This window comes from Colletotrichum fioriniae, assembly GCF_027942845.1.
Source record: "Colletotrichum fioriniae strain IMI 355084 chromosome Unknown scaffold_15, whole genome shotgun sequence".
Lineage (NCBI taxonomy): Eukaryota > Fungi > Ascomycota > Sordariomycetes > Glomerellales > Glomerellaceae > Colletotrichum > Colletotrichum fioriniae.
Window position 1 is genome coordinate 1,124,182 of NW_027076851.1, and position 25,406 is coordinate 1,149,587.

The 25,406-nt window shown below is 50.5% G+C and overlaps 9 protein-coding genes across 9 annotated transcripts; 4 read left to right on the forward strand and 5 right to left on the reverse strand.

The window, feature by feature from the left end:
* Window positions 1–1,006: 1,006 nt before the first annotated feature.
* Window positions 1,007–2,340, forward strand: cmk1 (Calcium/calmodulin-dependent protein kinase type I; the record flags this gene model as incomplete). The annotated part of the gene is made up of 2 exons (XM_053196950.1): window positions 1,007–1,192; window positions 1,258–2,340. The coding sequence occupies 2 exons, from the start codon at window positions 1,007–1,009 to the stop codon at window positions 2,338–2,340; spliced, it is 1,269 nt and encodes a 422-aa protein (XP_053045638.1).
* Window positions 2,341–3,951: 1,611 nt separating this feature from the next.
* N0V96_010806 (uncharacterized protein) lies at window positions 3,952–4,875 on the forward strand (the record flags this gene model as incomplete). The annotated part of the gene is made up of 1 exon (XM_053196949.1): window positions 3,952–4,875. The coding sequence occupies one exon, from the start codon at window positions 3,952–3,954 to the stop codon at window positions 4,873–4,875; it is 924 nt and encodes a 307-aa protein (XP_053045637.1).
* A 399-nt stretch (window positions 4,876–5,274) lies between these two features.
* N0V96_010807 (uncharacterized protein) lies at window positions 5,275–6,891 on the reverse strand (the record flags this gene model as incomplete). Its single annotated transcript, XM_065759050.1, has 2 exons — window positions 5,275–6,768; window positions 6,883–6,891. The coding sequence occupies 2 exons, from the start codon at window positions 6,889–6,891 to the stop codon at window positions 5,275–5,277; spliced, it is 1,503 nt and encodes a 500-aa protein (XP_065612360.1).
* Window positions 6,892–8,273: 1,382 nt separating this feature from the next.
* N0V96_010808 (uncharacterized protein) lies at window positions 8,274–9,808 on the reverse strand (the record flags this gene model as incomplete). Its single annotated transcript, XM_065759051.1, has 2 exons — window positions 8,274–9,764; window positions 9,803–9,808. 2 exons carry the CDS (start codon window positions 9,806–9,808, stop codon window positions 8,274–8,276), a joined length of 1,497 nt encoding a protein of 498 aa, XP_065612361.1.
* A 2,617-nt stretch (window positions 9,809–12,425) lies between these two features.
* On the reverse strand, window positions 12,426–13,563 carry N0V96_010809 (uncharacterized protein; the record flags this gene model as incomplete). Its single annotated transcript, XM_065759052.1, has 3 exons — window positions 12,426–13,224; window positions 13,304–13,460; window positions 13,512–13,563. The coding sequence occupies 3 exons, from the start codon at window positions 13,561–13,563 to the stop codon at window positions 12,426–12,428; spliced, it is 1,008 nt and encodes a 335-aa protein (XP_065612362.1).
* A 4,383-nt stretch (window positions 13,564–17,946) lies between these two features.
* Window positions 17,947–18,845, forward strand: N0V96_010810 (uncharacterized protein; the record flags this gene model as incomplete). Its single annotated transcript, XM_065759053.1, has 2 exons — window positions 17,947–17,953; window positions 18,103–18,845. 2 exons carry the CDS (start codon window positions 17,947–17,949, stop codon window positions 18,843–18,845), a joined length of 750 nt encoding a protein of 249 aa, XP_065612363.1.
* Window positions 18,846–20,107: 1,262 nt separating this feature from the next.
* Window positions 20,108–20,665, forward strand: N0V96_010811 (uncharacterized protein; the record flags this gene model as incomplete). The annotated part of the gene is made up of 1 exon (XM_053196944.2): window positions 20,108–20,665. The coding sequence occupies one exon, from the start codon at window positions 20,108–20,110 to the stop codon at window positions 20,663–20,665; it is 558 nt and encodes a 185-aa protein (XP_053045632.1).
* Window positions 20,666–20,936: 271 nt separating this feature from the next.
* On the reverse strand, window positions 20,937–21,152 carry N0V96_010812 (uncharacterized protein; the record flags this gene model as incomplete). The annotated part of the gene is made up of 2 exons (XM_065759054.1): window positions 20,937–21,113; window positions 21,144–21,152. 2 exons carry the CDS (start codon window positions 21,150–21,152, stop codon window positions 20,937–20,939), a joined length of 186 nt encoding a protein of 61 aa, XP_065612364.1.
* Window positions 21,153–24,170: 3,018 nt separating this feature from the next.
* Window positions 24,171–25,350, reverse strand: N0V96_010813 (uncharacterized protein; the record flags this gene model as incomplete). Its single annotated transcript, XM_065759055.1, has 2 exons — window positions 24,171–24,965; window positions 25,345–25,350. 2 exons carry the CDS (start codon window positions 25,348–25,350, stop codon window positions 24,171–24,173), a joined length of 801 nt encoding a protein of 266 aa, XP_065612365.1.
* Between the last annotated feature and the right edge of the window lie 56 nt (window positions 25,351–25,406).

A 25,406-nucleotide genomic window follows, 5' to 3' on the forward strand; every position in this document is an offset into this window, starting at 1 on the left:
TGAAGGGGGACAAGGGGGGATTCCTCGACAGAGCGGGGAGCAATTCTCAAACGATCAGTGGTCAGAATGAGAGCCGAAGCTCCTGTGCTGGGAATAATGTCAGTGAGCTGTCTCCAAGTTGCGGGACCCTCCATGTTCGAGTGAAAGTGAGAATCCTTGATGTCTCGAGCTGAACGACCTGGCGCATGTGGTGCTAAGATGCTAAAGTGCCCCTAGTGTCCATACCTATATGTCCAGTATCTTTGGTGTAGCGGCGTGTGGTCCACTTGTTCATCTCTTCGATTCCCATCCAGTCTATGTATCTCCGCAACCTCGAATCCTTCTCTTTCTCTTCACTCCCACTTCCTCCCACCGTTGTTTTTGGTTTCCGAAATCTCCCAACACCGTCTCGTCTTTCTACCAAACATCGCGTGCTCGACGCCCGTCAACTTGATCAGCGTCATAGCGTCATAGTGACAGCACATCACCCCCTTCATCTATCTGCTGTGTGCCGATTTGATCCTTGCATCCAATTCACACTGGCCCCGCGAGACCCTCCCAAGGGGCAGTCAACACGACCAGGGACCGTCGATCATCAAATCAGCCCAATAATCCAGCCAAACACCTGCCGTGCCCACTTTGTCAGCTGCTCGCTCCTTTGAGCAATCTTGGCCAGATTATTCTCAGACTTCCACCTCGAGCCTCGATTTCTCTCTTTCTGCGACTTGGATATAGAGGCAAAATCTTTTCCAAGACAATCTCGCTACCTGTCTCGTTCGCCCTACCATTGTCGAACCAACCTGTAATCTCGGTCCTAGCTACGTCGAGTGAGGCTAACCGACCCCAAAAAACCGCCGACCGATCTTCGCCATCGGCTTACCCCGCCAACCCTTTGATCTCGCGACCGCAACCCCGACCTTTATCTCCTGAGCTATCGCCTGACTCTCCTCGACCGTTGGGCGACGCTCGTGGCCTCATTTATTTCGCCTCTCCAGCACTCTCATCACATTGTCTGTTGGCCGCAGCAATGGCTTCCAACGGCGCCAACGGAGCATCTCCGTCACCTCAGGTCCAGCCCTGCAGGTACAAAGTCGGCAAGACGCTTGGTGCCGGTTCCTACTCCGTCGTCAAGGAGTGCGTTCACATTGATACCGGTCGCTACTATGCCGCAAAAGTCATCAACAAGCGATTGATGGCCGGACGAGAGCATATGGTACGCCTTCGACTACCTTCTTCTGCATCGTCGACCAAAAGACTGACATCCAACCCCTCTCGCAGGTCCGCAATGAAATCGCAGTCCTGAAAAAGGTCTCCATGGGCCACCAGAACATTCTGACACTTGTCGATTACTTTGAGACGATGAACAACCTCTACCTCGTGACCGATCTGGCTCTCGGCGGCGAGCTCTTCGACCGCATCTGCCGCAAAGGCTCATACTACGAATCCGACGCTGCAGATCTTATCCGGGCGACGCTCTCTGCCGTTGCTTATCTGCACGACCACGGCATCGTCCACCGCGATCTGAAGCCCGAGAACCTCCTGTTCCGTACGCCAGAAGACAACGCAGATCTCCTGATTGCCGATTTCGGACTGAGCCGCATTATGGATGAGGAGCAGTTCCACGTGCTGACCACGACATGCGGTACCCCTGGCTACATGGCCCCCGAGATCTTCAAGAAGATTGGTCACGGCAAGCCTGTAGATGTATGGGCGCTCGGTGTCATCACCTACTTCCTTCTATGCGGTTACACGCCGTTTGACCGCGATAGCGATTTCGAGGAGATGCAAGCCATCTTGAACGCCGACTACAGCTTCACCCCCTTCGACTACTGGCGGGGTGTTTCCGACCACGCAAAGGATTTCATCCGTCGCTGCTTGACCATTGACCCGAACAAGCGCATGACGGCGCACGAAGCCCTGCAACACCCCTTCGTTGCCGGCTACCTCAATAATGGCGAAGGCGAAGGCCAGAACTTGCTGCCCACTGTCAAGAAGAACTTCAATGCTCGTAGGACGCTGCATGCTGCAATTGACACAGTTCGTGCCATCAACAAGCTTCGCGAGGGCCAGAGCAATTTGATGGACGGGGCGAAGTCAAAAGAGCCAGGACGTGGCGCTGCAGCCCTCAAGACTCAGCAAAACGCAAGGAAGGACGACAGTGCCATCAGCCTCGGCAATGGGGGCCACAAGGATTCAGGCTACGGAACGCAACCCGAAGCCGACAGCCAGAATGATGTGGTCATGTCCGATGCAGGTCCGGCACCCAGCAGTGTTCCAGCAAGTTTGCGGCCAGGCAGTGAACAAAACAAGGTTGTCGAGACAAGCAAGGGGCTGTGGAGTGGTCCAGCATTGCGGCGATAGCCTCGTCGTAATGCGGTACCATGTGTGAAGATCACGGCACCCCATGCGGAAAAGCATGATGCAGGCATGAGTCTCCTGGCGACAACACTGGATTCCCTTGGTGGGTTTCACGCTCCTTCAGGGCTCAACTGTCTGCGCAAAGAGACTCTGAAGGGTTCGTTCGCCAACATGCGAGGCGGTCGTGCAGCAAAGCGATCAGATTCTTTGTCGGATCGCATTGTGTCTGACAGCATATGGCTCTATGAGAGAAATGTGAGCTTGGGGACGAAGAATTGGATGACGGGAGAAATGGCAGGAAAACAAGATACCTCGGGTTGATGTCCGCGGACTGGCTCCGTCATTGGACGATATACACACACAACGGATTGGTGGCTGATTCGCGGAACCACCCCTTTACTTTTCTTTACGTTTTGATGTGCAGGCGACTTCCTATAGGCATATATCGAGAACAGGACTCCGGACACACGGCCTACTTTAGTGGGAACGATTTGAAGGAAAGTAGAACCTCGCAAGATGTGATATTTCAGAGTTACTCAGTGAGACAGCCACTTATGTACGACGAAAAGCTGATCAGGAGCTTCTCCGTAGGTAAGCTATATCGGATGATCCCACAGCTTCTGGAGCGGGTAAGAATGAGCAGCAAAGAGAGAGTAGCCCCGAAGCAAATACTGGACATGTCTGGCTTACTTATGAATACCAAGCCACAGCAAAGCCTGGGATGAAAGTTATTTACCTACACGTGAGATAAAGAAGGTAGGTAGGTATAGATCGGCGGTAGGGATAGAGTTTGATTGAGATGGGATGTCGCTACCTGACCCAAGATCTATCCAAGACCGTATTCCGGCGCCTCTCATTGGCTAGGACCGGGTCTAAGCATCGACGGCATCTGAGCGACGAACCCCTTCCCCTTCTGCTATCCCCTCCTCTCACAGACTCTTCTCCCTCACTGACACTCCCGTCACATCTCAGTGGCCACGTTCTTTTTCTTGCTTGCTTGCCCTTACGTGGAGTGTATCTTGTATTTTCCAGAAGGATTCTAGACCCAATACTTACTGCAAATACCCGAAGTAAGATCCACTATATTCTCTTACCCGGTCGTAATGACGGAGAGAATCAGACGAGCCCATCACAAGTCGAGACTCGGCTGCAGGCGCTGCAAGACGCGGCGAATCAAGGTGAGCTCTGAACGAACACGGCCCGACCTTATGATGACCGTGGTGATCACCGTGTCCCGCGCTACATCTTACGACCCCGTTCCGGCTGCGGGAGGTTTGGCGGGACATGGTTCCCACTTGAGACTGCATACCTTACCTTGCTCTCTGCCTACCTACCTTATATACAAAGTGCAGTACTGACCATACACAAAAGTGCGATGAGGTCCGGCCCGCCTGTGGAGGTTGCACGAAGGCGAACCTACGGTGTGATTTTATCGATTTGCAATCCCGCTTCAGTCTGAAACCCACTTGTCCGCCGGCGCCACCATTCATATTATCGTTATCTTCATCGTCATCATCGTCGTCTGCGTCGTCCGCGTCGTCCTCGTTCTCAGCATTACCAGTAACATCCCTGACTCTCATACGGCCCAGCAGCCCACCCGTACTAGTAGACACCATGACCGACGGCCTCAAGGCGCGCTTCTTCCGGCACTACCTGGCCATGACGGCCGCGTACCCCTCGACTGACCAACAGAGCTGGTCGAGCTGGATTACGGACCTCGCCGTGACGGACAGTACTCTCATGGACGCTGTGCTTGGCTTTGCGGCGTTTCACCTCCGACGGTCCGCGGCGTTGGATGATATCAGTGGCAGCAGCAGTTGTATTAACCCCTATGCGGTAGCCGTGTCGGAGGCCTCGCACGCGTATATGGCGAGGGCTATCGAGGCGCATTCGAGACAGATTGTGCGCGAGGGGATCAACGCGCAGAATGCCCCTGTCGTGATGGCGACGTGTACGATTATTATGTTCCACACCAGCGCGAATCAGTCGTTTCTCGACAGCAGCGGTCCGGAGGCGGGTTTTCGGGTCCCGCATCACTGGTTCACGCCCTTTCGAAACGTCAACGCGCTGTTAAAGGTCGCTCTGCCCGGGATCCGGAATAGTAGGATAGGCCACCTCTACAAACCAGAGCGGCAGACCTCATCGCAGCGAAACGAGACGTCGGGGCCAGCAAGGTCAGGAATGTTCGACTTTCTGCTGGAAGGCCTCGACGGAGATGATACGGAGCCGGAGACGTTGGAAGCGTATCGTATCGCCGTCGACAGCCTCGATAAGATCCAGGGGTCAGCTCTGCAGCGTGATCTGCTGCGGTTCCCCGCGCATGTCCCGCCGCGGCTCGTTGAGTTGCTGGAGATGCAGGATCCGAGGGCGTTGGCTATCGTGGGTTACTTCTTCATGCTGTTGAGGAGGGCGACGCATCTGTGGTGGGCGCAGGGGGCGGCGGAGAAGGAATTTGATGGGGTGATGAGCGTTTTGCCGGGGGAGTGGCGGCCAAAGATGGCGTGGGCTATTGAGGAGTTTGATTGGACTGAGAGTTGAGAGTTTAGTATAGGCGTCTTATGCTTTATAGCCATTGTATGATGAGGGTGATGGGGAGAAGTGGTGTCATTGCTGCTTTCTGCATTACCCTAGGGAGGGTGGGTAAGCTTTCTACTCGAATTCATAGATCGTCACAAGGCTAATGCCAAAGTTGGCTACATTATGTAAGTATAATCACGACATCCCTTTAGAGATGTTTCTAATCGTTCTCGGGAACAGAAAGTAGTGGTGAAGAAGTTGGATTGATGGGACAATAAGCAATCTGACTCTAGTGTGCGTGGAATCTAGCAACCTTCCATCTACATAGCTTTGCCCCCTTTCGAGACCACCGCCGTTCACCAACTGACAATGCCAAGCAGCTTCTCTCACCAGAACCACCAGCAACGAAGGAATTTCCATCTAAGGGAAAGGAGAATCCTCAACCCACGCAACACCACCAAAAATACCCTCATAAATCCTCCCATTCGCACCAAGCTGGATATGCGACGGACCAGGGTTAAACACGCCACCAGCACCCACCCTCTTGCGCCAAATCTCCTGGCCAGAGACATAATCAAACGCCGCAATATACCACACGTACTCCCCGCCCACAGCGAGCTCACGGTCCTGCGTGTACGCGTACAAGATACCGTTGGCCGTCGACAGCGTCACCATAGTCGCCACAATCGGCAAATCCCACACCAACTCGCAGCTCTCGTCCGCATTCACCCGCACGCGGGCCACGCCGGGAGCAACTTGCGTGAGGTTGTTATAGCTGCCGTTGACATCATCTTCGCTGACATCGAGGAAGGAGGGGGAGTTGTAGCAGTTGGGGATCATGGCGCTGTACGTCGTACCGTCAAAGTGCGTCGTCAGCGACGCCTCGTTGAGGCTCGCGCCGGGGGAGAAGAGCGGGACGGAGCAGACGAAGCTCGATTCTTGGCCTTCGGTCATGGCGGAAGCTTGGCGGTAGACGTTGAGGTTGATTTGCGTGTCGGCGTTATCCGTGATGGCGACGTACTTTTGTCCGAGGAGGCTCGGTGTCGCGCCGGAGCCGCGGGAGAGGCCGCCCGGCTTGATACCGCTGCCGGCGAGGTACGTCTCGTGCCAGGCCGCGACCACGCCGCCTCCATTGGCGGTATCCGCTCGGAAAGCGTAAAAGTGACCCCGGGCGTCGGCGTGGTCTTCAGAGCCGGAGGGATTCGTGACGACGTAGATGTTCTTCCCGTTGACGGCCACGCCGTTCTCGACGATTTGGCTTTCCAAGGCGGTGCTGAAGATTGTGCCATCAGGCTGGACGTAGCCTACGGTAGTGGTGTTGGTCCCCTCGAGGCCGACGAGCGGTACGGGCGTGGCGACGAACCAGAGGTTCTCGTCTTCCGTGTACCCCGCCATGGCGATGATGGAGCCCGAGGGGAGACGAGACGAGACGTCGACCTCGCGGACCTGGGTGAAGGTCGTGGACGCGCCGGTGCCGAGGCGCTGAATTTCCATGATGAAGCCTTCGATGGTGGGCATGACGACGTGGTTGTCGACGACTTGCCAGTAGTTCGAGACGGCTGTACGCCCCTCGGAAGCGGTCCATTGGACCAGGACGTCCATGGTCTCCGGGTCCAGCGCCGCGAGGCAAAAGCCGATGGGCGCTTGGGCGGAGACGCATTCCATTGCGACGAGGAGGCTCGTGCTGTTCTCCCAGAACATGTAGCCTGTTTGCACGGCGGCTGAGGAGGCAACTGGGGAGATGCCGAGAGGGCCCATGTAGTCATCGCTTCGGGTGTTGCCGCCGTCAATGTGGGCGTGGAGGGCGTCGGGGGTGAAGCGTTCCTTTGGGCGGAGGGGTTGGGATGTGGCTGCTTTGCCGATGAAGTCTGGGGCCGTGACGTTTTGGGAGTCTGCGACGGTGTCTGCTGAGGCCTTTGGAATGAAGGAGGTGGTGAGATGTGGTGTTGCGGGTGTAGAGAGTGAGTGAGGGAAACTTACGACGAGCTGGGCCATACAGGCTACCATGGCCGCGGTGAAGATGTTGACTTGCTTCATTCTGAGACTAGCGAGGCTCAGACTTTCGAGTTTGGGAGTAGAAAAGAGAGTCAATTGTGATCAGGAGAAACAGGACTAGGAGGAAGTTTGAGTGGGCGAACGTTGTCCTTGACTGTTGAGAAGGGAGGCATCTCATCGGCAGGGAGATGTAGTCAACTTATACAAATCGATGACAACATAGAACCTCATTACGACTACGAGATGATCTGTCATGGACTACAGCATTGCCATCTAAGCAAACATCCAAGTACAGGCCTATTGCGCTGCCTCCCCCTAAGATCCTCGGGTCCGAGTATTCCCACAAGTATCGTTGCATTACGGGGGCTTGTTCACAGCCAAGAAACTGTGGACTAGCCAATGAGACAACTTCAAATACGACAACATGCCTAATTCAGGTATGCGCCGTCTATTCAACTGGATCATCTACGCGGGTCTCTTTCCATTGTTCTGTATACTATTTGATCTTCGCATACACTCCCCATTGGATGATCACGGGCAGTCCTCGTCATTGTATATTGAAGTTGGATTGACATTCATTACCGGTTGTCCCGAATATTGTTTACACGCTTCTTGATGCGAAAACGAGGTCTCTAATTCGACCTCCTATTTCCATCAACATAGCCTCATGCGATGATGATCACCGTCAATGGCTTAGGACATATCCGGGACTTTCTAGCTTGGCACAACAGAGGCATTTTGATACAATCAATGTCTCTGGGACTTCATCCTCGAACCAAAGTCCACGTAGTGAGCTGATAGACCATTGCGGCTTTGAAGTACTCTTGACCTTCATCGGCCTGGATCAGGCACGATACTAGTGTTCCTCGTGATGACTGTGCAGACGAAGTATTCGGTCTATCGTGGTAATACATAGCCATCTTAGCGCTCGCCTATGTTGCTTCAATCTAAGAGACACGACCTTGTCCAGGAAAATAGAGCGTAGGAAGCCGTGGCTGCCAGGGCTCAATAGGTGGAGCTATCCAGTAGACCCTCACCGTCGCTACGATGGAAGTTGTCTCAGTCCAATGCAAGACAATCCAATATGATGCGTCATTTTTCGGTCTCGGATGGGACGATATGAAATGGCTAGTAATCAAGCATATAGTAGCTAGACGAGAAATCATCCAAAGAAACTTGAGATTGCTATGATATGCTGACATGATGAGGCTGGATGAGGCTGGATGAGGATCAGAGTGAGCTCTCACATAGTAAAGGAGCTATCTATGGAAAGCTTTGTGGCGAAGGTTAATGGCGAGATATTGAGTCAAACGCAAAGAAGCATGATATCATAAACCGCTAGCGGAAGTACGAGTTCGAGAAAGCGATGGCTTTACCCCGCCATCACCAATTTCACAGTTCATTACGCTTTTTCACTACATAGATCAGACCTTCAGCGGCCCCTTTCCATCTCCAAACAGCACATCATACCACCTTTCGTCTCCTTTTTGACAGACTCCATCCCATCCAATAGTTGAAAAGTCGCCCGGCTTTCTCGAGCCGTCGTACACCATGACACTCTTCTTTCCATTGACCTCTTCCTCCGCCGCCCAGTAGATCATCTCGTTCCCGCTGTCGCCACGAGTGAGAAGTCTCGCTAGGGGCATCAACTTCCGGTTCGCATCGAGAGCCTGGACCACGAGATCACGCAAATGAGGGTAAAACCAGGTCAGACTCCACCAATTCTCCAGCCGCCACTTCTTCAGCCCAAAGATGTAGGCATTGTGATGTATGCCCACAGGCGCGGTACCAAAGAAGAAGTCGGTGTAGAGCGAGACGTTACCCCAGGTATACCCAGGCAGAGGCCGAGGAACGTCGCGCAATTCCTCTGGAATACCCTGAATCCTCACCTCGCCCGGGACTGCAGCCTTCTCAGACTCCTTCTTAATGGACTCGGCATCGTCGAGCTCCACAAAGTATCCGTCGTCTTCGGAGGAGCAGGTAGGCGGGATCGTGGCAAAGCCATAATCCAGCCCGATCCCGAATTCAAACTTTTCGCCAGCCAGTGCCGCGTCTGCGATCCTCCGCACCTCCTTCGGCACGCTCCCCAGATTCTCCTGAGAAACAAAGCCATTCCACGTTGAAGAGAGACCCCGGACCCAATGGCGATAAACTTCCTGGTCTCCAATAACCTCTGCAAAGAGTGCCTGGTCGCTCCACAGCTGCCGCCCGCTAACGGCGGCTTTCTCAATCTTCTCTTTGCTCTTGCGCAGCGCGCCCCGTAATGATCCGATAGTACCCATGATCATCCCGCTATTGACGCATCGCGGTCGAATCTTTTTGTATTTCCTCGCCGAGTCAAAGACGTAAGGAAGCACTTGGTCAGTCTTCTCGCCGTAGAAGTCTCGTGGAAGGGGCGAGTCTGGCCAGTAGTCGTATCGCGGATCGGACCCTGACTCCCAGTCCGGCTGGCAATCTTTGGCCGTGGTGACGATGATGTCTTGCGTCGGGGGACTAATGGGAAACCCACTCTTCATTCCACTTTCCCCCCATTGCCTCTGCACCCGGATGTTGGCTTTGCGATTTAGTTGATGGAAGCGCTCAATCAAGACGGATGGCGGAAGTTGAAACCAGATATCGTAGGCATCCACAAGGAGAATGAGGTCGTTCTCATTAACATCGCCCCCGTCATCCTTTTCGTAAAGCGCATCAATGACCGCCAGAAGTGACTCGAGCTTTGCAATGTGGGAACCGGCAAAGTGCCAGTCGGGCCTGTTGAACTCCCCGTTCCAGTTTAGAAGTGTGGGCATGGGATAGCCTAGCGCCACGGCAGACATGACCGTCTTGCAGAGGTTGATGTTTGGTCCGTCGGCGGGCATGAAGAGTCGCAGTCGGCGTGAGCCCCCTGTGTCAACATGGGTTGAACTCTTGAGGGTCTCTAGGTCTGATCCCGTGATTCTTCTTTCTGTGTTACTGCCATGGATGAAGTGTCTGAACTCTGCAGGGAACTATGAAGTTCGTGTTAGCAGTATCATAAGAGCAAAATAGATTGGTGGAGTTTACAAAGTTCGTCAAGACGAAGCCAAAGGCGCCCATGAAGATGATGACAGGTAGGATGAACTTCACAGTAGCGGCACAATATTGACCTGACCTTGCAACCGGGCTCTGGCGGCGGTGTTGAGCTTCGCCATCCCACATGCTGCTTTGCGTCTCAATCTTTGATTTCGACCATCGACGCCATGGAAACATACTAGGCGCCATTCCAGGTATCATCATGTTCGCAGAGGTAGACACTGATGGATGAGAGAATGGCTTTGCCGCCTGCGGCGCGTTCTGCTTTTCAGACGAACGCCTAAATCATCGCGTCTGGCAAGCATTGCATTAAGAAATCAGAGCTGACGACGCTGATAAGATGACAATCGGCCGGCATAGCTGCGTGCTGCCGTTACGGTCATATGGATCGGCGGGTCCGACGCGGGGCCCTAATTCCCTATCAACTGCCGGGTCCATCCCACGTGGTGGATTCGATTCGTCCGGACCGGGTTCCGGACAACCCACTCACCACCCATGCACGTTTGATTCTCAAAGCACTAACACGTGGATGTCGAGCAGCTCTATTATTGATTCCTCGACATGCTCCGTGACGATTGAATTCCCTTAGTTGATGTCGAATAAGGCCGCAGTAGTCTTTCTTCCTTATACTTCTTTAGAGGGAAACCCCCATGTCTCGGTTGGCGGTTGCAGGATGTCGTGAACCTTAGAGATACTCCGAGACCTCGCTTTCGCGATGGCGTCAAAAAGTAAGACCACGGCCCGGACCGCCTGGTCTTTTGACGAGTTTCGGACGTTTTTGGCTTTTTCTCTGATAGGTGAGTTTACGGTTTAATTGATGACGGGCAGCAAGCATTGTATCGCAACCATATCTCGACATGCTCTCACACGAACCACAGGCTTAGCCAATACGGTCCTACCGTCCCTCATCCATGCCTCGAACTACCTCATCATCCCATACCCCCGCCACATCGTCATTCTCATCGAAGTCGCGCCGGTACTCCTCACTAAACTAACCCTCCCGTTCATCATTCACCGCATACCCTGTCGAATCCGACCGCTCCTCGTCGCGGCGGTATGGGTCGTTCTCAAGCGAATTGCAGATGACACGCCACCAAACGTGCCACCGCCAATTCGTGTTGCGACAACCATGATTGCATCTATCGCATCGGCGACGATGGAGGTTTCCTGTCTCGGAATGATCGGGCGCGCCGGGCTTCCGGGGCTAGCGGGGTGGGGCTTCGGTACCGGCGCGGGGGTACTCGAGAACGCCGTGTGGCCGATTCTTTTGACGTACGGTGCCGGGAAGCTTCTGCGTAGCGCCACGACCTATGTCTACTATGCTGCGGCTCTGTTTTTGGTGGCTCACTTTTTCATACTGCCTCAACGATTCTCGAAAAGGGGTACGAGGAATGACGCGCGAGGGAAGCAACGTGAGGACGCCATTGCCGAGGAAGGACAATCCTTCCAATGGCACGACGGGACTGACGGTTCGACTCACGAGCGAAGCAGGTTTAAGATGCTCCGCAATCTCATGCATTCAGAGATGCTGCCTCTCTTCACAGCATCCGCAGCGATATCTTTCTCACAACACGGCCTCGCCAGGCCGCTCGATGGCACAATATTCGATACATTCGCCCATTTTTTCGCAACGTACAGCATGGCCCTACAGCTAGGAGTCTGGATCGGACAGTCTTCGCTCAGGCTTCTCCCGGCGCGAAACTTCAAACTGCATCTGACGGCTCTATGCGTCTGGACGGCGGTTGCCCTCTTCAACGCCGTGTTCCTTGTCTCAACGCACCTCGCTTTTTTCTTGGTCTTCTTGATTGGTCTGGCGGCTGGGTCTTTATATGTGAATGTTTTGGCAAGGCTGGTCGGAGAAGGGAGGGACACGGTTGTTCGGGAGGTCAGTCTAGGGTTTGTTACTGTAGGCGATGCGGGAGGTGCGCTCGTTGGTGGCGTGATGGGTGCCTTGCTCGAGACGTCAATGTGTCGCTCGCTTGTCGATAGCAGACGGTGGTGCCGTAGAGCCCGGTAGATAGGTATCTCAGTGGGTGACATAATAGTCCGACGGTTAATACATCATTGATAGCTTTCTCCCTTATATCTATGCTGATATCCTTGTCATTATCTCAAGTGCTCATTCCTTCAGGCATATTATTCATAGAATACACTCCGAGAAGTAGAGAATAGTAATAGAGGTAAAGGGAGTAGTAAGGAGAGGGATAGATTTAGTGATAGAGGCAATAATAGAGGTAGTGATAGAAGTCGTAGGAGAGGTAGGGACGAAGGTTGTTCTGAGCAGTAGATTGTTCTGTTGTCTATCTAATTGCCTCGGTGATCGGCATCATCTTGTTGGAGAACCCGTCTGTTGGAGAACCCGTCTGTTAGCGGCTCTACCATATACTAGCAACCTTGGTCTCACCAATGTGGAGCTCGAGTTGGCTGCGTTTGACATGATGTGGTAAGAAGTGCAAATGCTGAGTCTGAACTTCACAAATATCCCTGGCCTCGTTGGCTCAACTTGAGCACATACGAACACCCGCCTAGAGCTGGTCCAAGAGCTTCTCTGCCGCGTAATCGACATTCGTCCCAAAGTTATGCGCTTGGGTCTGGTAAAACTGGTTAGCAAGGATCTCAACCGTGAAGTCGACGAGACATACCTGAAGACAAATAAGCCCATCCTCCAACACAACCTCCCCATATGTCGCATACGCCATCTTGTCCACAATCCGGAAGTGAATCTGCCCCTTCTCAGCAGCCTCATTAAACCCCTCCCTCAACATATCATCATCATCAAACTTTTGATACCTCATCTGAGACCTAAGCCCCTCAAAGTACATCCTCGTAAACAGACCAAAGTTCGCCTCCCAGTCACTCCTCACCTCGCTCCCCTTCGTCGCCGCCGCGGCCTTCATCTTTTCAAAGTTCGTCTCAAAGTTGGGACATAGCGCAATATCAGGCCTCTCGAGCATATCCGCCAACGACTTCCTGGTCTCCTCAATCTGCGGATCATAGTCCTGCCTCACGGCATTGCGGGCCGCGAAACTCATCGCCGCGGCGGACCCCGGGGCGGGAGACGCGGCATTCAAGGCGCTCAGGAGACCCTGCGTCTCGATGGCGGAGCCAACGTTGGTGCCCAAATTCCCCTCGGAGAAGACGATCGCCAGCACGCCGCCTTCCTTGACGATGACGCCGGAGTAGGAGACGCGCTCGCCCTTGGGGCGGTCGTCGAGGTCGATGATGAGGGAGCGGGCGTGGCAGATGGAGTTGAGCTCGGATTTGCCGTCTTCGCCGTACCTTTCAGCGAACGACTTGAGATTGTAGATTGCCCCGGATACGTATCTGGTTTTGATTGTTAGATGAGAGAGCTTGAAATGCTCTTTTGCTTTTTCTCCCACGTATATGCGCGTCTAGATCTTACTGTTCGATGCAGCTTCCTAGGCACTCTCTGGCCCAGCCGTCTTGTGCGTAGGGGTAGAGGGCGTTGTAATTGATGTCCTTGAGCGACCACTCGGCGCCCAGGACGTCAGAGAGCTGCTTCTGGAGGTCTTCTTTTTTGTTCTCCCATTCATCGCGGACTCGGAGGTGGTCAGTAACTGTGAGTGTTGATTTGGGATATGAGTACATACTATTCTTCCGCACTGCGAGAGGGAGCTTTTCGGCAGGGGGCAAGCGAGACATGGCGATTAATCAGATGATTATACAAAGTGAAGTTCTATTTAGATTGATGAGGTCAAATTCATCTAGTGTGAGAAGTCGTCAAGTCTGAATACCAGCATTTTATCCTTCTCATCCCGTTATTTCAAACTCCTGAAGCCTAGCTTGAGTCATCCGATCGAGTGTCTCGCATTTCCCCCTCTCTTTTCAGCCTCCTCTCAGCTCCTCCTTATGAAGGATGAAAACAGCCTCACTATTGGCTCTTGGCCCGCCAACGGCCACTAGTCGCGCTCAATCACAGGGTTTAAGTCGCGACTAAGTATTCAGCCTGACGAGGCTAAACAGAAAACGGCGGAACACATGTGGAGGTTGTGGAGGTTATTCTTTGGCATCTGCCTAGCCTCGTCGCTTCTTCTCTCCTCATATTGATGTTGTGGATATGAGCAGGTGAGGTTCGTTGAGTTTTAGTGGTGGCGCATCGCGGTGCATCGTGCAACAGCTCAGGCAGTCATTCAGGGGTTCACTGCTCATGAGAGCTAGCTTACCTAACCATCTAAACTAGCACTTACGCGGTAGGTAAAGATGGGTATCACTCAGCAGTGAGCAGTGAGGGGAATTGCGGGGTGACATGTCGATCAACAGCCGCCTCTATGAGTCCATTACCCATGAGACGAGTCTCGCATGTCGTAATTCGTAAGGGTGTAAACATCGATATTCGATCGGCTTACCAAATGGTGCTCGGCACTGCAGCTACGCATCACTGCGGAGTTTTGGGTGCCACTTTGAGGGCTGTGGCAGTGTACGGAATAGGAAAATTGGTAATCCAGCGTAGGAACGGCGGCACACACTCGAAACCGGCGCCCGTCTCTTAATTAAAGTGTTGAACTATGTCTGCGGACCCGGGAGCTGCGGGCGCGGGCGGGAACACTTGTCGGGTGAGAAGGAGGCCGCCAACACGCCGGAGAGCTCATATGGAGTACACTACTTTAGGATGAGATGTGAGGTGGTTGAAAAAGCGTGACATCATCATCCCTGGTGCCCGTCCGTCTGTATCCGACAATTCTTGTTCGGACCGGACCGTTGGCCGTGACGCCGTGGTGCTATTGTTGTCTCTTCCCCGGTCTTGGTGTTCCTTTTCTTTCTCTCACCGTCTGTATGAGTCTGACCGTAGATGAGTTGTCGAGAGTTCGAGACTCTTAATCGCAGGGATGTCGTGTTAACAAGACCGCTGCAACCCGGCACGTGCCTTGGTCATTGACACCTAATCTAACACCCCCCCTGAGAGGCTCAGATGTACGTCCTAAAACTCTGCTTGTTGTCACTTTGGATTGATGGATCATTGATGGGTTGTGTGTGTTTGCGCGGCGTGCCGGCCGGCCGATGGAACCGCTGGGCTGTGGCATGTTCACGCGGGTGGCCGCTTATGGGGACCCGCGCTGAACCATCAGCTCATCATCTGACCTGATGCGTCCCACCCATTGCAGATCCAGCCGCCGTGCCCCGGACCAGACTAACTGCACCGTTAAGACCCCACCCCCCACGACGGATCGCTCAATTAGCTTAACTTTTTCCTTTATTTAATACTATTATTATTATACTACGTAAATATTAAATAATAATAAAAAAACTATAAAAATTATACTAAAATTATTAATAAATTCGCCATACCTAGTTATATAGAAAATTATATTAAAAAATATAGAAATAGACGTTAGTTTTAGTAAATCGATTTAAAAGCTATTATAAACTAAGGAATCCTTTATATTATTTTTTTTAAAATAGTTAAAAAAGTATTATAATAATTAAAAAGTTAAAAAGAATTATTAAAAGCTTAATAAGTACTAAGAATAATCCCTTACTTATTAAGTAATTATATAAAGCTAGTTAAGATTTACTCTGATTTATATTTAAGTTAAAGAGTTTATAATACGAATTATTTAATAAAATAATAACTAATACTTATTTAAAAAAAAGTAAATAAATAGCTTTTTATAAAAAAATCTTATATTATTAATATTATGGGCCCGTTATATAGATTTAAAGTACGTTAAGTTTATTATTATTAACGTTATAAAAGCTTTTTTAAAAAATCTTAATAATTTTAAATATTAATAAAATCCTAAGGTCCTTTTATTAAAATATAAATAAAATAAGATTAATAAAAAAGAATAATAAGGACTATTTAATACTAAATAACTTTAAAAAGAAATTTATTTATATCTAGACCCCTAAGGACTATATTTAAATATTTATACTTAAATATATTTTTATAAATAGCTGCTACTTTTTATTATTAATTATTTTTTAAAAAAGTAGACTATATAATAATAATAATTCCCTAAAAAAATATTAAATTATACTTCGTAAAACTTTACGTCCTCTTTAAATAAATAGACTTTAAATATAATTAAATTAAAATAATTACTTAAAATATTTATTTCTTAAATAGAAATAGAAACTAAAAAAACTCTAATTTAAATATTTACTTATTATTAATAATTATAATAGTTACGTTTTTTAATAATTTTATATAATAATATTATTTTAAAAGTATTTATTTATATTATTTATTATTATATTTTAATTACGTTACGTAGTCTCTAAATATCTTAGTATTTTTTATTTTTTTAAAAATATATTATTATAATAAGCTTAACAATTATAATTTTTAGTTTAGCTTAGTATTAATTAAAAAAAAGAATTTCTTTTACTATTATTTCTAAGCTTAAAAAATAAGTATTTATAAAATAAAATATATATATTAATTAGAGGGTAATAAAGTTATAGCCCGTTAATATAAAATAGCCCCTATTTAATAAATTTATTATTATAATATAGTTTATAAATATTTTATAAGTATTATTATAAAAACTTTTATTACTAAAGGCCCTTAAAATACCTTAAAATTATAATATTATTACCCTTAAAAAATTAAGAAACTTTAAAAAAGTATTAAAAGCTCTAAGTATAAAATAAGGGCAAAACTAATTATAATTCTATTACCTATAAATTAATATTTAATAAAATAAATAAGTAATTAAATATTTAAAATATAGCTATAGTTAATACTTAATTAGTTATTAAATTATTAAAAACTTAAATAGAGTTATATAAGCTAATTACGAAAATAAAAAATTTAATAAAATCTAAATAAATAATTTATATAAATCGAAGCTATTATAAAAAATAAAAAAAAGAAGTTAAGGCTCGCTCATAGCGCCTAGTTATAGTTCTAAGGCTTATAATTAATATAAAAAAGCTTAATTTATTAATATATATTTAGAATTTTAGATTTAGTAATATTATATTATTAATAATCGAATTCGTAGTTATAATATCGAAAAGTTAAAGTCTAGAAAATCGTCTATTTTAGGTAATCCGTCGTGGGGGGTGATCCGTCGTGTGGGGTGGGGTCTTAAGTGGTAGCCTGGTTCATTACGGATACTGCATACTACTTAGCACCTTGGGTAGGGATGGTTTGTTAGTAACTTCGTAACGAAGGCTCCGTACCGCCCGTAAGCTATGAGGTGTAAAGACGCAGCGCTTGGTTTTCTTCTCTTTTTCGGGAGCTTACAGCACGCACTTTACCAAACCAAGGTTTCCGCAACGTCGTATTCTCTCGAAACCCAGATCAACAAGTTACAACCCACCCGACTACACCGTACACGTGCATTGTGTCATTTTATTTTTTCCTTCTTTTTCCATAAGTCGCATATGGCATGATTGACGTGGAAAAGGTACTCCGCCTCCCCCCTTGTTGCCATTTTGCACGGCCTGGGATGAGTGTGACGCCACATGCCCAGCTGCATGCCACCGTCCTGCCGGGCACCTCTTGGCGCCCGATCTTGGCGGCGCCGGGGGAGGCAGAAAGTGTGTTCAAGTGGCCAGGGTGGATTATCGACTGATGCGTCTAGTTGCATCGCGGCTCCACTCGTGCTGCTTGGGAAGGTGAATATCAACCACCGGATGACTCCTCTTATAACGACGGAGAAGAGAAAAGAGAGATCACTTGTTTCTCACTCATCATCATCATCTCATTCATCTGACACTCAGATTCACACATCAAGAAACTCACTATCCATAACATATTCACGCCTGGCATGACAACTCTGTAAGTTGCCTCTCACACTCGTAGGGTATCACGAGTCGACTAACACAATCCCAGACCCCTCAAAGTAAAGGTTGCAATCCGTGACCACTGGACCAAGGAAGACAGCTACCTCCAGCAAGCCCTCAAGGCCCTCCGAGACGTCCTCGGCCTCGAAGTAGACGTCAACCCGGACTGGCAGATCCTCCTCACCCAGCTCGACACAGAGTACGCAGACAGGATCGACTTCGTCGCCGCCGTCGCCGGCACCGTCGAAGCATGGTGCCGCGCCGCGACGGAGCTTCTCGAGGACGAGAAGAATGAGGAGTGGACTAACACTCTCCTGGACAAGCTGAGACTCACTTGGTCGAGGTTGCGACTCTTTGTCGAAGTGAGCTCTTCACCACATCCGTGTTGTAATCACACCCCGACTAACCATGCAAAATAGGTCGCCAGCGATGAACACGCCTCAACAGTATGGTCCGACGACCAAGGAGGCTTCCTCATCACCCTCCCTAAACTCCGACTCGTAACCCCAATGGACCTCCACCCCCTCTTCAAATCCGAAATCAAGGACTGCTTCGCCGACCACCACAAGCAGCTGCCCCCTTACTCCGCCTCTCCGACAGAAGACTGGGCCGACCTGGAAATGGACGCCCGTCTAAACCGTCTCTCTATAGGCGGTACGGGTCATCTCCGTCAGCGCGCTTCCATCAGCTCGACAGCGTCGAGAGGACCTCAGGCGGATTTCATGCCTAAAGCCGATGCGCTCCCGCGCCCGGACGAGCTGTTGCAAAAGGCGCCGTACCACCTCATTGTGTACAGCCGCGGCGCGCACGAGATTGAGATCCAGGGGAGCCACAGCGCGACGCTCAGGTTTTTGGCGGATTACTTCAAGAAGTGGAGGAGGACGAATAACCAGATTAGCAGCAAGGTAAGAACCTCTCTCGAGACTTTATCACACAAGAGAATGAAGTTGCGGTTACTTACAAACGAAACACAGCCTCCCGCCGTCGAGGTCAAGCTGCACCAGTGCGCCTTCGGCATGGGCGCGAGCATCGACCGCCTCGTCCTCGTCTCGGAGCACAAGTATGGCGGCGCCTTCATCCTCACGCCCACCATTATCCTCTCGCTCGTCGAGGGCGTGTTGGGGTATAAGCCCGTGTACTCGGACGCTCACTCGTGGACGTACCGGCGGGATACCGAGTTGAGAGCTTAAAGAGACGTTCGTGGCGGGACCACGACGAATCGGATCCCGTAAATTGGGGTCATTGTACAGCATCGGATGGGAAATTATGGAATGGGAGGGCTCATGGGAGGCTCACGGGAGGCTCATGGAAGGATGGAAAGGAGAGGATGAAATTTTTCACGATGCTCATGACCTCATAATGTTAAAGACCTAATAATGCGAGAGAACCTCATTACTCTTTACTTCATTACTTCGTTAGCTTTCCTATAATCATAAACGTGGCGCCCGAACCCGGCTTCTCCTTGACCACAACCTTCCCGTCCACTCGCTCGCGACTTCAGATGACGAGAAAATTGTACCTGAGAATCTTGCCTGGACCATCTGATATCCACGGCCGCGCGCCGGGCCGTCAGCAGACCAACGTTCAAGCAGCCGGACTCCGAAACTCCGCCCCAGAAAAAGGCTCGGCGCCACGACGTGAACAAGTCAGGAAGTGCTTCCACCGTAAATAAAAAAAAAGTTTACCACGAACCAGCAGTCGATAAGCTGAACGGACATATTGAATAGGAAACCGGATCAACTCACTACGAGACCATGTCTATTCAGCTTTTTGACTGCTGGCCCGTAGCAAAACTTCTTCTTTCGCAGCGAAAGCTCTACAGACTAGAACCAGCCTCGATTCGCCGCCTCCTCGAATACTGCCGGACCAATTTGAACCTCCGCAGCCCCGGTCCCAGTCCGTCCAATGTCGAGACGGGAGCACATTGCCGCCACACCGGGATCGTCCGGCGCACTGATCCACACCCCCCTATCCCGGGGCCCGAAAGAACCGGCCCCGGTCTACCCCTCTTCGGAGTCGGTCCTGGACATTAGAAATGGGTATGGGCGGGGCCGGACTTATCTCCCCCCGACTGACAACTGACAACAAAAAATTGGATGGTCTGATAAGCTCAAGGTTCCGTCAGCCTCCATCAGTGCGAGCTGCTGCGGCCTTTCTTTCTATTCTTTCTATGCAATTCATGCGTTCTGTTTGGTTCTGTCCGCCTAGGCCATCTTCGTCTGAGTACTTGTGACGGTAGGTCGATTGCAATCTCCATAGCTGGAGATGTTGTTATAACTGCAAGGTGCTTCCCGAGGGACCACATTCTCAGTCTAGATCTGAGGGAGATGGAATAAGTACCACACAGCCTCATCCTCGATTCCCGCCTCTTTCCATATCAGACCCCTCCCTTCGTCATAACCCTTCACCATCTCCTAACCGAGAACTCCAAACCCTGAAGACCAAAAAGACAATGCCCTTCAACGCAGAAGCATACGACCTAAAATGCCGCCAAATGTCCAACGAAGCCCTCATCGCCCGACGATCCCACTATGTCCGCCAGCTCGCGGGCAGCTCGACCGCAACAGCGCTCCACACTGCAGCGGGCGCAGTCACCGCGGGGCTCAGCTGGCTCATGGTCCCCTACGACGCGGCGCGCATCCGCAACGCGCGCAGGAAACGACGGATCCTCGAGCGGCATGCCGTCGAGAGGGGCCTGGCGGTGAAGACGAAGAAGGGGGACTTATTGGTTCCGATGGCGCTTAGCGTGACGTTTGGCGCTGTCGCGATCGAGGGGGCCGAGGTGTGTGCTGATGTACTGGTGGGGAGCACCGGCGGGTCGTCTTCGAGCGCGGCAGCAGCGACGGCGGCGCACGGTGTTGTTAAGGGGGTTGCTCATGTTGGGCTTGATGCTGGCGTTGCGGCGGCTGAGCATGCGCAGGCCAAGCAAGGAAAGATTGAAGTTGATGAGAGGTTGATAAGAGGAAGTGGACGAGGTGGTTCAATGAGCGAGGAATCGAAAAAGAAATGAGAGCTTTCGACGTCGAGACGAACGCATGGCGACGTTGATCTTTGGTAGTTCGACGACATCGCTCATTTCGCCCCAGTCGGTTCAAGATAGAACCTCTACTGAAGGGCGTGACATGCCCGAAGGATAGTCATAATTCGATTGAAGACTTCAATCGTAAGGAGTTGAGTGGAGTGATGAAAACCCGCGAACACTTTTAGAGGCGTCTTCTGAATCTGACGTGAGGTGTTAGTGAGTGAGATCTCAAGATAAGTGAGGTGGAAGACAAGAATGCTTACCGGCAGCACCATAGTAGACCGCACATAGCGGGCACCAGGACAACCAAGAGACCAGCGCTCCAGTATCGCGTGCTCAGGCGATGAAGCTCCTTCAGCCTGCGCTCGTTCTCCTCCTCCTCCTCGTCGATAATGGCCCACTCATTGTCCTTGCTCCAGTAAATGTCGAACTTGCCCTGTCGGATTGAGCCGTGCTTGATGTGGACCGACTGCATGGCTTGGTGGTGTGTATGATGCCTTTAGGCGGTGTTGTTGATGTTGCTGTTGATGATGATGTGAGGAGCCTTCAAGGAAGCTCCAAGGGTTGGGGGGTAAACAATTCCTAGTGGATGTTTGACTGTCAAAATGGAAGTTGCGAGGGAGGGCGTTTCCTCTTGTATGAAAACAAATTTCTCGCCCTCGAGTCACTTATCAAAAAGCGACGCCTCAGGACTCCGTAGATAGGCCTTTGACCCTTGATAGGGAGGCGCGTAGGGCAGAAAATGCGCGGCGCCGCAGAGATGGCGAAACCAATTCGAGATCGGCTCGGGTTATTTCCAGTTTTTATTATGGGGCCACTTCACACCGTTCTGGACCACAAGTTGCCTTCTTGAGTCCTTTGACCCTCCTTTGCCGCTCTGATGGGCCCCTCCCAAGCATAAAACAAACAGGTGTGTGGAATCGGTGGGTAACCCGAAGGCGCAGGGAGCGGCTTGCGTCAATTTTCGGCGGCCCGATAATAAAATGATTGACAAGATTTCCAAGATGGCGCGAGCCGCGAACCAGATGCCAGGGCTGAGGCATGCGGACCTATTCTTGACAGTTTTTTTTTCTCTTCCCGTTCTCAGCCAAGCTAAGATATGCGCGAGGTCCCCTGCTTTCCGGTCTTGGACAGCTTTACTGGTTTAGCTCGACGGATAGCTTGCGGCAGCTCCTTCACCGTGACTTATCTTCATTACCTTATAAAGCAGGTAGCTTCGGACATGGATCCATTATTCATTGTCCATTTGTTGGGAGGAAACATTTTCTCTCTCGGGACGCGCGCCACAACAACCATTGCGCGAGCCGCCTTGCTTTTTGCGCATTTGATCAAAATAGCTCTGACATTGCACATATCTTCACACTGAGGCGGTGTCCCTAGTCCAGTCATCCGCTTTTACACGGAAGTGAGTAATTTGAATGACGGACGAGTATCATGCCACTGCTTAAATAAGGAGAACTACTTGGAATGGGTCGAGGAGGTCATCCAAGCGGAAACAGAAAATCGAACCAGGCCGAGTTTCATGGTCGGGAACCAAAATGAAGAGGTGACCGGGCACATGTCAAGCCCAAGCAATTTGATTTGAACATTTTACTTTTCACATACGGAGTACGGATACCTTACGGATAGACATGGGTCCCGACATGAAATGATGGATCCCGTTGGGCATGCGTGTTTTTTGCGCTGGCATCGTCGTTTCCCAGCCGATTTTATCAGGGTCCCCATCTCATCGACAGGGGCAAGGCCGCAGCCGGGCAGCTTGCAGGCGAAAAAAAAGAGAGCAGACCCACTACCCGCCACTCGGTGAGTCATTGCGATAAGGTAGGCTCCACTCACACGCACCTCACCTCACACTGGACCCCTTTCGGCCCGCTGCCCGTCTGACATTTCGGTGAGGGTCTTTCACCGAGGGGAACATCACCAAAGTCGGTAACACCAGCTTCAAGTTACATTCGACACTAACTTGGATCAATAGTTTGCTCTCCATTGACACAAGCCCAGAAATGAAGTCACGAGTCTCCGGCTACAATATTGCGTGGATACTCGTTCTTGAAACTATCGCATGTTGTCTTTCAGTCTAGTATCAGCCGTTTCTATCCTTTCTTACAAGGCTAGATCTGCAAACTATGAGCTGCTCTTTCAGAAAAGACAATTGACCATCAAAATTCGTTGAAGTTTCATGTTCTTGAAGAGAGGGCATGGTGGCCACACATCACATCTGCTTTCCATCGCCTCTTCAGGAACAGACCGATACATTGCTATAGATTGCGGGCCAGAGTGGGGGATTCCTCGTCCCCCACCCCTTCACGCCAGATCCCGACTCTCAATTCAATCTCGCCTTTGGCTTCCGACTCTGTTCTTGAAGCCCGTCGGCAGCCCGAGTATAAATCCGCATCCAATAGCGGGCAGGACCTGTTGATCTTCCAAGCAGCAGTCGAATCTCTAGTGATCTGTTGCCCAGCAACATATTGCGTCTCTACTCTATCCTTTGCTCCTCAGCATGCAGAAAGGTACTCAATAAGGCCACAATCTTCTACATCCCAAGTTAAGACAACGAACGCATCGCACAGCCAATCTCGGCAACCCCACCTCGTTCTGGTCAAATACACTGCTGAATACTCACGAGCCAAGGACCAAGACCCTCAGATGGAATGTCTTCCCCCTCTTTACTTAAAACTGTCAGACACAGTTAAGAGAAATGCAAAAATCCAAGCAATAAGGAATGGCTCGATTCTAGATCTCGGATTACAGCCCTACGATAGCACCGGAATCTCAGGTGAGCGTGATGCCTTGCCTCCATCCACAGGTCTCTGGCGCATTACCCATCCTTATATGTCCTCACAGAGAGAGCTCTGTGATCCAAAACCTGTTACAAATACAAATAAGACGAAAGACGTGGTAGTAGATATCTCGGCACCTATAAAAGGCAGGTGCCAGTGTGGAATCCATACCTTCCTCGCCTTCTCAATAATTCCTGCGGTACCTTCCCAGAAAACGACCCAGATCGCCTACGAGGCTCTATATCCAATCATTCATCACCATTTCCTCAACAATAAGCACCTGGGTCGTATGGTAGAGGGGTTCAATTCGAGCTGCAGAGGCCCCGGTTAGGCCGTGAAGTCTCCTGTCTATTTCGGGATCCAAGTTCGAACCCTCGATTAGTCGTCCCATTGTTGTTTTTTATTCTTATTTTCACTTGATGTCTCCCTACTACCCAGTCGTCGTGATGTGCATGGGGAAATGAATTGCAGCCTCAACGCCAGTAGAACCGAGTCCTTTTGCTGGATAGTATATCACTCTATCAGCATACCTTCCCGACGACGATCCGTACACAAGTAGGAGCGCCGAACTATGTAAGTCAAACAAGGAAACTGATACCATCCTCAATAATCGTCGTTATATAATGAACGAGCCGAATGTGCGCAATAACAACCAGAGGGTATCATTCTATAGAACTACCTACACACCAAAACACAAAACTTCATTCACTCATCTACAAAGTCGCGTTCCTCACAATCCCATTCTCTGTATACAAATAAGGCGGCGTCTCAGGCGGACTCCGTCCATTCCGGTACAGCCACAACCTCGAAAGATCCTTCACCTTGACCGTCTTCTTCCTATGCCGTCCCTTGACATGCTCCCCATGGAACTCAACCTCGTTATTGACATCACGACCCAAATACGCAACCTCAAAGGCCTCACGCGCGTTGGCCCCGGCATCGCCCTGCCGTCCGACCTGGATCTCGCTCTCCATGAACTCGCTCTCCTCTGCGGCGCCGATAAACTCGCCCGTCTCCGGGTCCTTTGCGAGGGGGAACATGCCGTCGAGGTAATGCTGACAGAATTGGTGTCCACCGCGCTCCGAGGCCCTGACAAAGAGCCGCCCGATGAAGCGCGGCATGCTGTGGTCCGCCGTGAGGGACGTGCAGAAGTGCAAGACGCCCCAGATGGCGACAAAGTCCGTGGTGTGGGCGTAGTGCTCGACATGGCCGATGGCGCGGTCCAGTGCGGCCGTCGATGATCGAGAAGAAATAGAGGACGACTCTTTGGGGAGGCTGGGTGTGCGTGGGTTGCCGTGTTCGCCTTGGCTCCCCGTGCTGTGACTGGAGACGAGGCGTTGTTGACCGCTGTTGGCGATTGGCGATATGGGGCTATCCACGAAGTCGCCGTGGGTTATGCTGGTCGTGGTCAAGGTCATGGCAGCTGGGTTGTTTTGTGCGAGAGCCTGGGACATTGCGTGGCGATGGGGGTTGTTGAAGTGGTTTGCGGCGTTGCCAAATGTGTATACCTGGACATTGTTAGAAGTGTTGTTATACAGAATGTCCGGTGTCACCTACCTCGAGTTTGGCAAGAAGATCTTGCGGCAGTTCCTGCAAAAGCCAGTCGAGAACAAGGCCACCCTCGATACCTCCCTGCGAATGCAAGACAAAGACCACCTTGGAGTATTGTGGGTTGTAGAGCGTTTCCTTGACAATTCGATAGCACATTCGTACATCGTAGGTCGCGTATCCCAAGTTCCGTTGGATGAGACATTCGACAACGTCAAAGAGGATTCCCGAAGTCTGGTTGTGAATACCGAGGATTGGCCGCTTGAAGGTGAGGGCAAGTCTGTTCAGATTGTTCTTCATCCAGTGGTCCCTGATGCCGTGTTAGTCAGTCTGTTATACCCCCATCTAGTTTCCCGTATATGCATGCTGAAATGTACTGGGAACATATAATAGCAGTCGAT